Source organism: Rana temporaria, chromosome 3, assembly GCF_905171775.1.
Source record: "Rana temporaria chromosome 3, aRanTem1.1, whole genome shotgun sequence".
Classification (NCBI taxonomy): domain Eukaryota; kingdom Metazoa; phylum Chordata; class Amphibia; order Anura; family Ranidae; genus Rana; species Rana temporaria.
The window spans coordinates 333,737,702-333,750,124 of record NC_053491.1 but is presented as its reverse complement, the minus strand read 5'-3'; the positions used below and the strand labels follow the sequence as shown (position 1 = coordinate 333,750,124).

The following is a 12,423-nucleotide window of genomic DNA, read 5'->3' as shown; positions in this document are numbered from 1 at the left end:
TTGAGTGCGTTTTCAAAGCTGCTTTTCTCCTACTGGGAGGAAGGTGTTTCCAAGAGCCCCAGTGTCCGTGTACCCAAGGGTGGACTGACCGGTCGGTCCATTCGGCCGTGGTCCAAGGGCCCGGATGCTGAAAGGGGCCCTCTCAGGGTCAGGTCCGGGGGCCTGGAGGGGACGCATTCAAACAGACTGTCTAATGGACACTGTTAGAGAGAGACCCCCTCCAGGTCTCATTAAAAAAAAAAAAAGAAGTTGTACTTTGTGCAAAATGTAGGTGTGGGGTCAGGGGTGGGTCATGGGCAGAGCCTGACATTGAGGGGACACTGGTCATGGCTGCATTGAGGGGACACTGGTCATGGCTGCATTGAGGGGACACTGGTCATGGCTGCATTGAGGGGACACTGGTCATGGCTGCATTGAGGGGACACTGGTCATGGCTGCATTGAGGGGACACTGGTCATGGCTGCATTGAGGAGGCACTGGTCATGGCTGCATTGAGGGGGCACTGGTTATGGCTGCATTGCGGGGGCACTGGTCATGGCTGCATTTAGGTGAAACTGATTATGGCTGCATTAAGGGGACAGTGGTCATGGCTGCATTGAGGGGAAACTGATCATGGGTGCATTAAGGGGACACTGGTCATGGCTGCATTGAGGGGAAAGTGATCACAGCTGCATTGAGGGGACACTGGTCACAGCTGCATTGATGGGACACTGGTAATGGCTGCATTGAGGGGACTCTGGTCATGGCTGCATTGAGGGGACACTGGTCATGGCTGCATTGAGGGGACACTGGTCATGGCTGCATTGAGGGGACACTGGTCATGGCTGCATTGAGGGGACACTGGTCACGGCTGCATTGAGGGGACACTGGTCATGGCTGCATTAAGGGGACACTGGGCATGGCTGCATTGAGGGGACACTGGTCATTGCTGCATTGAGGGGACACTGGTCATTGCTGCATTGAGGGGAAACTGATCATGGCTGCATTAAGGGAACACTGGTCATGGCTGCATTGAGGGGACACTGATCAGGGCTGCATTTAGTGGAAACTGATCATGGCTGCATTGAGGGGAAACTGATTATGGCTGCATTAAGGGGACAGTGGTCATGGCTGCATTGAGGGGACACTGGTAATGGCTGCATTAAGGGGACACTGGTCATGGCTGCATTGAGGGGACACTGATCATGGCTGCATTGAGGGGACACTGGTAATGGCTGCATTGAGGGGAAACTGATCATGGCTGCATTAAGGGGACACTGGTCATGGCTGCATTGAGGGGACTCTGGTCATGGCTGCATTGAGGGGACACTGGTTATGGCTGCATTGAGGGGACACTGATCATGGCTGCATTGAGTGGACACTGGTCATGGCTGCATTGAGGGGACACTGGTCACAGCTGCATTGAAGGGACACTGGTCATGGCTGCATTAAGGGGACACTGGTCATGGCTGCATTGAGGGGACACTGGTCATTGCTGCATTGAGGGGACACTGGTCACTGCTGCATTGAGGGGACACTGGTCATTGCTGCATTGTGGGGACACTGGTCATGGCTGCATTGAGGGGAAAGTGATCATGGCTGCATTAAGGGAACACTGGTCATGGCTGCATTGAGGGGACACTGATCATGGCTGCATTTAGTGGAAACTGATCATGGCTGCATTAAGGGGACACTGGTCATGGCTGCATTGAGGGGACACTGGTCATGGCTGCATTGAGGGGAAAGTGATCACGGCTGCATTGAGGGGACACTGGTCACAGCTGCATTGAGGGGACACTGGTAATGGCTGCATTGAGGGGACACTGATCATGGCTGCATTGAGGGGACACTGGTCATGGCTGCATTGAGGGGACACTGGTCATGGCTGCATTGAAGGGACACTGGTCATGGCTGCATTAAGGGGACACTTGTCATGGCTGCATTGAGGGGACACTGATCATGGCTGCATTGAGGGGTGAAACTATAAGTCCCATGAGGCATTGCAAGGCTGACAGTTACAGGCATGACTATTACAGGCAGAGGCATGCTGAGACTTGTAGTTTCACAAACAGCTGGAGGGGGGCACCAGTTTGAGACCCTTGTGTTAAAGGGACATTGTCTCTGATTATCAGTGGTCGAGAAGTGGTTAAAGGAGAATTATACAAAATAAAATCAAGTGTTTTTTTTTTTTTCCACTACTATTCTTTTTACTGACTCTTGAAATGTAATGAAATGTTTAGCACTGGGAAACACTTTATGATAGATAAATCGTGCAGTTATATAAACCATAGAGAGCAGACCAAAATGAGGGACAAATGAGGAGAAAAGATGGACAGAGGAACTTTGTTCCAAATCAGGGACAGTACGGAGCTATGTGTATGCTATATAATAAAGATTCACACACACTGCTCAGGGAGGTGTATTCCTACTGCATGCCCAGCCTCTGACATAGAACTGGCAGGCAGTGATCACGTCCTGGTATCAAATAGCTTAAAATCAACTTCCGCCATTTTAGTTACTGGCAAACCCTCAATATCTTCGATAACGCTTTATTAATCCACCCGAAACACTACATAAACAATTATCACAAATGTTTTAGTCACTAAAATGTATTCTCATTTAATACAGAATGCGACTTGTGCGTTATTAGGAGTATAAAGGAGAGGTAGTGGTTTCCCGAGCACTTCCGGTGGAGGGAGTGACCTTTGCCCCCTCCGCCTCTCTTCCTTCCTTTCCTGTAGCGGCTCCTCGAGAAGACGTAGCAGTAAGTGCGGCCTGTCCGTGTAATCCTACGGAATCCGATGTAATGGCGGGGCCATAGTGCCTGTGTCCCGGTGCTTATGATAGGGGAAGGTCCCCTGTGTATATCCCGGGGGGTATGGTGCTGGGGGGAGGCAGTAGTGGAGTTATGTGGGGTCTATAAGGCCGGGCCTAATGTAGCTTCACCCTGCAGGGTACAGCAGGCCGGGTACTGGAGGGAGACCGCCGGGCTTTATGAGAGTATCTGATCTGTGAGAAGGAAATGTTTATATTGTTATGACTGGAAATAGATTTGTGTACCCGGGAGACTTCATAGGGGGCTGGAGGGCTGTCATGTCCCATCTACTACATGGACAGCCTTCTATTAGGTGTATGTGGGGGGGCATGTCCACCAAGCTGCATGAATAAACAGAGATCTGTGTGCCATTTAATAATGAAGCCTGGGCAGTGTGCGTTTATTATTATTTAGGGTTTATATAGTGTGCACAGCACTTTACAACATGAGGGTACCCAGTACAGACACAGCTCAATACTGAGTATGTAGAGATTGAATCTAATACAAGATGAATCCCTGGCTTCCATGGATTCAGCATCTGAACCAACTGTGACCTGAGCTTTAGCGTTGGTTTACACCATCTGTGTTTAGTGTGCATTTGATTTTTATTAAGTTGTGTTGCACATGTTTGTGCGTTTGTTTGCAATGCATTCAATTGCAAACAGAAAAAAAAAAATGCGGCACCCTTTTTTTTTTAATGCATGTGAAAGTACTGTAACAGTGTGAGTAAGGCTGGGTTCACACTACGGTTTTCCCGTCCGTCAGCCGCATACGATTTATATGAAAAAACGTATGCGGCTGAAACGGACGGGAACGTATGGAACCGCACACATGTGCGTTTTCCATTGACATTAATGTTAAAGGAAAACGTATGCGTTTGCCATACTGTTTTTTAAAAACGACCGCAAAACCGTGGTTGAACACAGTTTTGCGTACGTTTAAAAAACGTTTTGCCAGCAAATCGTACGCACCCGGATGCATCTGAGTGCATACGATTTGCAATGCATTCTCTATCTATACGTTTTCAATACTGAAATCGTATGCGGCTGACGGACGGGAAAACCGTAGTGTGAACCCAGCCTTAGGCTTATTGGAATACATTTTATTTTTCTTGGTTTTTATTCTGTATTTAAAAATGTACCAGGAGTTGTTTACCCCAAATGTAGTTGAATATTTCATATAAAATGCAGTATGAACACTTGCTTATAAAAAAAAGTGAATGTATTTGAGCTGAACTTTCACTATTGCAGTGATTTCATGTTTTTTTTTTTGTTTTTTAAGACCGCATGCAGCATTTTTTCACATGTAAATGTACCACAATGCACCTCCAGTGTAAAGAAAAAAAAAATCAGTGCCTTAAAAAAACACACATGCTACAAATGCATGTAGAACCAGACTGTAAAGCAGGAATATGCAATTGGTGGACGTCCAGCTGTTGCAAAACTGCAAGTCCCATCATGCCTCTGGGTGTCATGCTTGTGGCTGTCAGGTTCTTTCTATGCCTCATGGGACTTGTAGTTCTGCAACAGCTGGAGGTCCGCTAAATGCATATCCCTGATGTAAGGGAACCCTTAAAGTAAAGGAGCGTTTTACTAATTTTTCTGTTAAAGCAGAGTTTCACCCAAAAACTTCCGGGCATAGATCACGGTGGTGACCTTCGCCACTTCTGGCACCTACTCTGTCCCCCCTGCTGTCTTCTGGGAAAACATGCAGGTCTCGGAAGACAGCATGGACCAGTGGGATCGCGCAGCGTGACTCGCAGTTGGGAACCAGGAAGTGAAGCCGTAAGGTTACTGAAGATGGCTGCAGCAGCCGAGGGAGAGATCAGCTTCGGCTGCCGACATCGCGGGCGCCCAGGACAGCTAAGTGTCCATATATTAAGTCAGCAGCTGCAGTATTTGTAGCTGCTGACTTTTATTTTATTTTTTTGGTGGAAATCCGCTTAAAGTCAACGGCTACAAAAAGTGTCGCTGCTGACTTTTAATAAAGCCTTGGTTCTCTCCCTGTTGCCAGCATCACCGATGTGGGCACCCGGCTGTGACAGCTTGATGCCCAAGAGTCACACTGCGAGTCCTGAATGGCCCAGCAATCTTCTGGGACCTGGTTTGGAGAAAGGGGGAGAGGTGGCACATGCAGAAGTGGGAGCTGGGTACCTGATCCCCCCCCCCCCCCCAAAAATGAAATGCCAATTGTGGCATGTCTGGGTTAGGTGTCCTTTAAAGCGGAAGTTCCGCTTTAAATTTGTAGATTAACCACTTCCTGCCTGCAGTAGATGAACTGCGTCATGTACCTGTCGTCCAGGTTTGGGATGCGCATGGCATCTGCGGACCCATGCTGTGATTGAACACTGCATGAGTTTTGGCAGCTGATTTTAGCCAATCGCACAGTTCTGTTTACACCCCTAGTGTTGCTGATTGGCTGGGAAGGGGTTCACATCTAGAAACAATGTCATTAGTGTACAGTATTGGCACGGTATTGGTGTCTGTGTACCTTCCAGCCTGCTCACCACACTATCATTCCCACTGCAAGTTGCTGATCACTGCCATTACTATGGTGTCATAGCTGTGTAAATTCCAGTGTATATGTACCAGAATTTGTAGACTCTATCTTTCACACAAACCAATTAATATACACTTGTTGAGATTTTTTTTTTTACCGAAAACATGTTGCAGAATCCATTTTTGCAAAACTTAATGAAGAAATTAGTTTTTTTTACAATGTTGCACGATTGTGCATATGCAAGTTAAAGTATTACAGTGCTGACTAGTAAAAATAGCCTGGTCATGAAGGCCTTTTTTTTTCTCTCGAAGGACCCCTCAGTTCATGTTTCCTGCCTAGGTCACCAAAATACAAACTTTAAAGCTGCAGGTCCAGGGTGGTGTTTGCCTCTCTAAAAAAACATGCTTTGTCTTTTCAGAAATGGCTCCACGTAAGGGTAAGGAAAAGAAGGAAGAACAGGTCATCAGCCTGGGACCACAAGTGGCTGAAGGAGAAAATGTATTTGGAGTCTGCCACATCTTCGCTTCCTTCAACGACACCTTCGTGCATGTGACTGATCTGTCTGGCAAGTAAGTGCTGTTTTATGTCCTTTGTGGGGATCATTGCTGCAATGGTACTTGTAGAGGGTGAGAATAAATTATGGCTTTCATGGGTTTTTCTCACAAGCTTTTGTCTATTTCAGAGAAACAATCTGCCGTGTGACTGGTGGAATGAAGGTCAAGGCTGACAGAGATGAGTCCTCTCCCTATGCCGCTATGTTGGCTGCTCAAGATGTTGCTCAGAGGTGCAAGGAGCTTGGCATCACAGCTCTTCACATCAAGCTGCGTGCCACTGGAGGAAACAGGTAAGGGCCGTGTGAACACGTCGTGCAGATCAATCTGTCATTTTGGGTTTCAGAGCTGACGTATAATCTACCCTAAAATCCTAGGCATAGAAAAATGGTTTAAGATAATGCTACTAAGGCCTAGGAAGTTCTGCAGACGTTTCTTAACCACTTCCAGCCCATGGGTGTCATATGACGTCCTGGACTTTCAGCGGGGATATCTGATGCTGCAGGCAGCTACAGGCCTCATTCAGATATCCTTATTTCCAGCTGGCGATTCTGTGCATGATAAAAAGATCATAGCGGCAGTACCCCTGCTTGATTGTTCTTGTAGGCGACGGGAGGGGACCCACAGAGAACCGATCAGCTGGCGCTGGGTGAGGACCATAGAGATTTAACCATTGGGGCCCGGGGTGCGACGTTGTGTCACGCTCGTGTTCCTGGATGTAAACAAAGCCGCGATCACGGCTCTCGGCATGAGATCGTGACTTTTTTTATTTATATTTTCTCGATCGCATGCTTTCCAGCCTGGAGGAGAGATTCTTATTGACCGCATCTCTCCATAAAGAGAGAGGACCTGTCACGATACATTCCTTGTAATGGGAATCTAAACATCCCTTTGTAATGAAATGGATAGAGGGCGCTAGACCACAGTGATCAATAAATAATTCATATTCGTGATCATAATATAAACTAATATTACTAAAGTAGATGATACAAAATTAAATTCAATAGTGTCTATGTCATGAGTAACTCAATGACATCAAGTCCCAACATTAAGTAAGTGAAGTGTAACAAATAGATGATTTTGAATATTCTTATTTTGCTGTATCTTGCTTATGTGAAAGTAAAATGCCACCACCACACTCGAATCTTCTTTACACCCAAAAATGTGCTGATGAAAAATGGATGCGCTTACCAGAATGAGTTGACTACTTTACTGAAAAAGTTAGTCAAATGAGCTTAGGCAGGATTGTGCCTGCACACATGCCGACAGGAAAGATTGATGTTAAACCTTGTCACCAGGAGTTCCAAAAAAGGATATGTGAAAAAACCAATGGAGAAGCCAATAGCGTAATATTGCTTTAATAAAAACTTATTTAAAAGGAAAAGCCAAAATGGCCTCTTACTGTATTGGTGCTTACCCGGCACTGGGGCTGCACACGTGTAACCGCCAGTATGCGGTACGAAAGTTTGGGTCGTCCGGGATCTCCGCTACCGCCGTAGCACAACCTTGCGTTCCCAGCTGCTGGCTCCACAGGTCGGCCCTAGAGTTATGTTTGGGTATCTTCTCATGTAGAGCTGCATTAAGTTGCATTACAAGAAGGTGCACATTGTATTTACGCCGTAAGGGTCCGTGCCCTTGGCAGAAAGAAAAATGCTAATTTTGAGGGGGGTTTTGTACAGGCATTTAGGCACACTTGGCTTTTTGTTTTTCTGCCAGAAAACCCTCACTTAAAACTGAAGGGGTGTTGGTGTAATGTTTTAACGCCCCCCCCCCCCCAGCAAAATTAGAGTTGCTCTTTAACCACTTCTGGACCACCCGTCTTACGTTGGTACTTTGTAGAGGAATATCATTATGGCAGCAGCTAGCTACCTTAACCCGGTATTCTCTTCAAGAGTACGTGTTCCGCTTCAAGATAAGTGATCTCTGTAGCAGATTCGCTGCAAGATCACATTTATCAGCGGCGGGAGAGGCTTGCAACTCTTAAACTGTGCCTAGCTTGGATCTCGTATTCAAGAGGTCCGTTTTTATTTTTTATTTTTTTTATTACAAGGGATGTTTGCGTTCCTTGTAATAGGAATAAAAGTGACACTTTATTGTGACACTTTATTTTTACATTTTTGTTCTTATAAAGAAGTGTAATTCTAAACTTTTTTTTTACTTGACTCGCGCTGAGCTTGTGTGCAGAAGTGAATGCATACGTGAGTAGCGTCCGCATTTCAAAACTGTTCAAACCACACGTGAGGCATCGTCGCGATCGTTGGCGCAAGAGAAATAATTATATCCCTAGACCTCCTCTGTAACGCAAAACATGCAACCTGTGGAAATTTTTAAATGTCTACTATGGAGACTTGGGTAAAATTTTGTTGCCATTCCACGAGCAGGCGTAACTTTGAAGCGTGACATGTTGGGTATCAATTTACTCTGCGTAATATCTTTCACAATATAAAAAATAATTGGACCAACTTTACTGTCAATCTCAGAGGCTCGGTCCTTAAAGCGGTGGTTCACCCTCATTACCAACATTTTAGCATTAAATTAGGCATAGTAGCGCGAGCTACAGTATGCCTGTATTTATTTTTTAGCCCGGTACTCACTGTGCAATCGTATAGATAAGATTCCGACTCCCCGCGGGGAATGGGCGTTCCTATCCAGAGGGAGGATGATTGCCGGCTATGGCACGTCACGCTCCCCGAAGATAGCCGGAGTAGGTCTCGGCTCTTCACGGCGCCTGCGCACAGACTATGCGCAGGCGCCGTAAAGCGCCAAGTCCTATTTCGGCTATTTCCGGAGAAGCGTGACGCGCCATAGCCGGCCGTCAATCATCCTCCCTCTGGATAGGAACGCCCATTCCCCGCGGGGAGTCGGAATCTTATCTATACGATTGCACAGTGAGTACGGGGCTAAAAAAATACAGGCATACTGTAGCTCGCGCTACTATGCCTAATTTAATGCTAGAAAAAAAAATTGTTTTATTAGGGTGAACCCCCTCTTTAAGTCTTATGTCCACAGTTTTAGTTTATTAACTTTATTAAACAGATTTCCAAAGTTTTGCCCCAATATTGACAATATAAACTTCAGCTGTGTACCTGACCTTGGCTGCTGCCTTTAACGGTTCTTTACTATTACTGAATAGATCTTGGGTCTTGGGATCAGTCACACTATCAGCGGTGATCTTATTTCACACTAGTAAAATGCAGGTCACCTCTATGGCACAGAGAAGCAATTGTTTACTGTTTATTGTTCACACCACAATGCAAGTGTGAGCTGCAGTAATAAAATACATGCTGCATTTTTCAATAGGGCACTGGATGACACAACACTTTAGTGCCAGTTTAGACTGCTGTGCAGATCACATGCGATGTCTGTGCAATGCAAATTTAGCCATACAGATTGTATGACTAAATTCGGCCCAAAATCGTGCAGGAACACAACCCTGTCTGAATTCAGTTTTCACTGTGAAATGTGAACTGATCTGGGGGTGTCACTGACTTTCTATTGTTTGCATAGGGCAATGTGAACTGCCCACAAGTTCTATGCCATGCGGGAATCCGCACTAGTTCCCGCATCACGCTGGTGTGAACTGGTGCTGAAACCTGAGTTAAAAGAAGCTCTGTCACACTTCAAACAAAATTCAAGAAAAGTGCAATGTGCTGAAAAGCACCCAAGTATATATTGCCTGCAGACCATGGATCTTCCCAACGTATATTCAGTATTTTTATATGCGGGCTAGTTTGAACTTAACCCTATGGACATATTGGAAAACTTTCATGCCACTTTCTTCTGTTTAGTTATGGATAGCGACTCTGTTGCTATCCATAGTTTTTTTTTTTATGCTTCTAAAATGTATATCAATGTGGCAAAAGGTTGTGTTCTCAAGCTGGTATTACAGTTCCAGTGTTAACTGAATGACCTGAGTAATATAAAGAGAATCCTGGTGTTTTTATCCTTCATGCGTAAGCTATACAGCTGTGCTAATGAGTTTGTATGTGTACAAAATGTGTGTGAGGTGTTTGGCATTTCATTTGTATTTTTATTTATTTTTTCAGGACCAAGACCCCTGGCCCCGGTGCCCAGTCTGCACTAAGAGCCCTGGCTCGTTCAGGCATGAAAATTGGCCGCATTGGTAAGAACATAATATATCTCCCCTTGAATGTATTGAACTTGCTGTCCCTGAGTACTGTTGAGTATTATCCCAAATCTTTCAGGCCACCTACATTGCTTGTAAATTGGATATGACAAATAATTCAGTCCTTCCTTGCTCTAAGAACTAGCACTATATATTTTCTGCATACATAGATTAGGTAATGGAAGTGATATATTGACATCGGATCACGGTCTGGAAGATGTAGGGTGACCTAGTTGCTGCAGCGTAATTAAGGTTGCACATGTGCTAGTTTTATCTGATGCTAAATGGGGCAGCTAGAAGTTACTTTGAAGAAATTTTGTGCACTCCAGTTTTGCTCCTTTTAGTTGCATAGTGAGTGATATTGGCATTAGGGAGAACAGGACCTGGCTGTAATTAACACAAGTTACCTGGAACTCGATCTCCTTTTCAATTACTTTATACATGCAACAAAATCATTCAGTGATTTCCCCCTTTACAGCATTTACCGAAACGCCAGTCTTAGGTGGGCTGAGCTTTTATTGAACCGTTGGCTGCAAACTGGGAACCCTTAATTGGGATGCGGCCTGATATACTTGTATCCATAATTTCACAGTTCCACTTTACTTGATCAGTTAGAATAAATTATTTAATTTGTTGCTTCAAAGTTTACTAGCATCAAAAAATTGGCTAAAGTATCATTATAAAATGTTCCATACTTGTAAAGGTGTTTGGTTTGAGTGCTGATCAGTATATGTTGCAAAGTGTGTATTTTTTCTAACAGTCACTTTTTTCACCCTTTTCCAGAGGACGTAACCCCCATCCCCTCAGACAGCACCCGCAGAAAGGGCGGTCGCCGTGGTCGTCGTCTGTAGTTCTCCTGCTTTGTCTTTCAGTTGTTAATAAAATAATCAGACCAAAGATGCTCCTGTCTGATCTTTTTTCTTTGAATTACATTGTTAAAATCTCACACTGGCTTACAAATTGCTGCTTCTACAGGTGTTTTGCCTGTAAAAGCAGCTTCAATGTTCTGTGTCCATACACATAAGGATGTTTTAAAGGCAGGAAAAAACATTCTGTTTTGCGTTTGGAGCGTTCTGGTAGAAAAAAAATGCTCTGATATGGTTTTATTTTCTGTCCTTTTTTTTTTTTTTTTTTCTTGAGCCCAGCGTGCCTGGAGCCTAAGGGAGAAAATTTTGACTTGGCAGTCATAAAAACCTGATATATTCAATATTTGCTCCACTACAAAAGAATAGAGGGCAGCATTTTTCAGATTGTGAAAGTGGAACTGAGGGAAAACGGGCTGCATTTGCCAAGACCCCTTTCACACTATGGTGTTTTTCAGGTGATTTTGGGCTAAAAATAGCACCTTTAAAAAGGTTTACCTGTCGTCTGAGGGCTTACACACTGAGGCGATTCGCTGGCAGGACTTTAAAGTGGAGTTCCGGCCACAATTTCACTTTATAAATATAAATACCCCTGTAATACACAAGCTTAATGTATTCTAGTAAAGTTAGTCTGTAAACTAAGGTCTGTTTTGTTAGGTTGTTACAGCATTTATACACTTTATAAAATAGAAATTGACTGGGGCCATCTTAAGTGTGGGCATCATGAAGCCAGACTGTATGACTTCCTGGATTTCAGCCTTGCAGATCTCGCACATGCTCAGTGCTGCACAAGCAATGTCAGATCAGGCTTCAGCACCTGTGCTGTCCAAGTCACATGATTCTTTGAGACTGGGGAGTGCACAGACTCCTGGAAAGTTACACCCACTACATTCCCAGGAGTCTGTGCGGTGTAGGTTAGGAAGCATTAAGCACCTAGGTGCAGGAAGTGGGAAGATTAACTATTCTGCCTAGCAACAACACTTTGAAAAGCATCTATAAAAAAAAAAAAAAAATTCATAAAGGACTAATGACATTTTTTTTAAAACTACTGATGTAATGTTATATTTATGGGTGGAACTCCACTTTAAGGAGTGGTGTACACACCGCTCTTGCCCATTGAAATTCATGGGCGGGGCTGCTTTGCGGGCAATTTTTTAACCCCTTTTCAGCCGCTAGCGGGGGTTATAAGCAACCCCACTAGCGGATGAAAACCTCTGCAAAAACGATGGTAAAGTGCTGCCGACACCTCAGTGTGAAAGTAGCTTAGCAATTCTTTCTATACATGTTGGTTTCCTGGCTGTCATTCCAAAGTCTTAATACAACTGTACATTGGCAAGAGGTACATACATAAAGATGGGTGCAAAAAATATCAGCATAATGTAGCAGTGATACAAGAGGGAGGAATACAAACATTGGGATGTATAATTGAATCATTGATAAAACATAGAGGCACAAAGACCTTATCGATTGTTGATTTTTTTTATTAATAAACATGTATCATATTGTAGTTCAGTGAACTAACGGATGGGTCCCAAGGTTTCCATTTTTTATGTGTTCATAGTATCGAATAATGTGTGATGGATATGTTCT

At 44.5% G+C, this 12,423-nt stretch overlaps 1 protein-coding gene across 1 annotated transcript; it reads left to right on the top strand.

The window, feature by feature from the left end:
• Window positions 1-2,634: 2,634 nt before the first annotated feature.
• RPS14 (ribosomal protein S14) lies at window positions 2,635-10,867 on the top strand. Its single transcript, XM_040345033.1, has 5 exons — window positions 2,635-2,743; window positions 5,712-5,862; window positions 5,976-6,137; window positions 9,891-9,967; window positions 10,754-10,867. Exons 2-5 carry the CDS (start codon window positions 5,714-5,716, stop codon window positions 10,819-10,821), a joined length of 456 nt encoding a protein of 151 aa, XP_040200967.1. The 5' UTR covers window positions 2,635-2,743; window positions 5,712-5,713; the 3' UTR covers window positions 10,822-10,867.
• The last annotated feature ends 1,556 nt before the right edge of the window (window positions 10,868-12,423 follow it).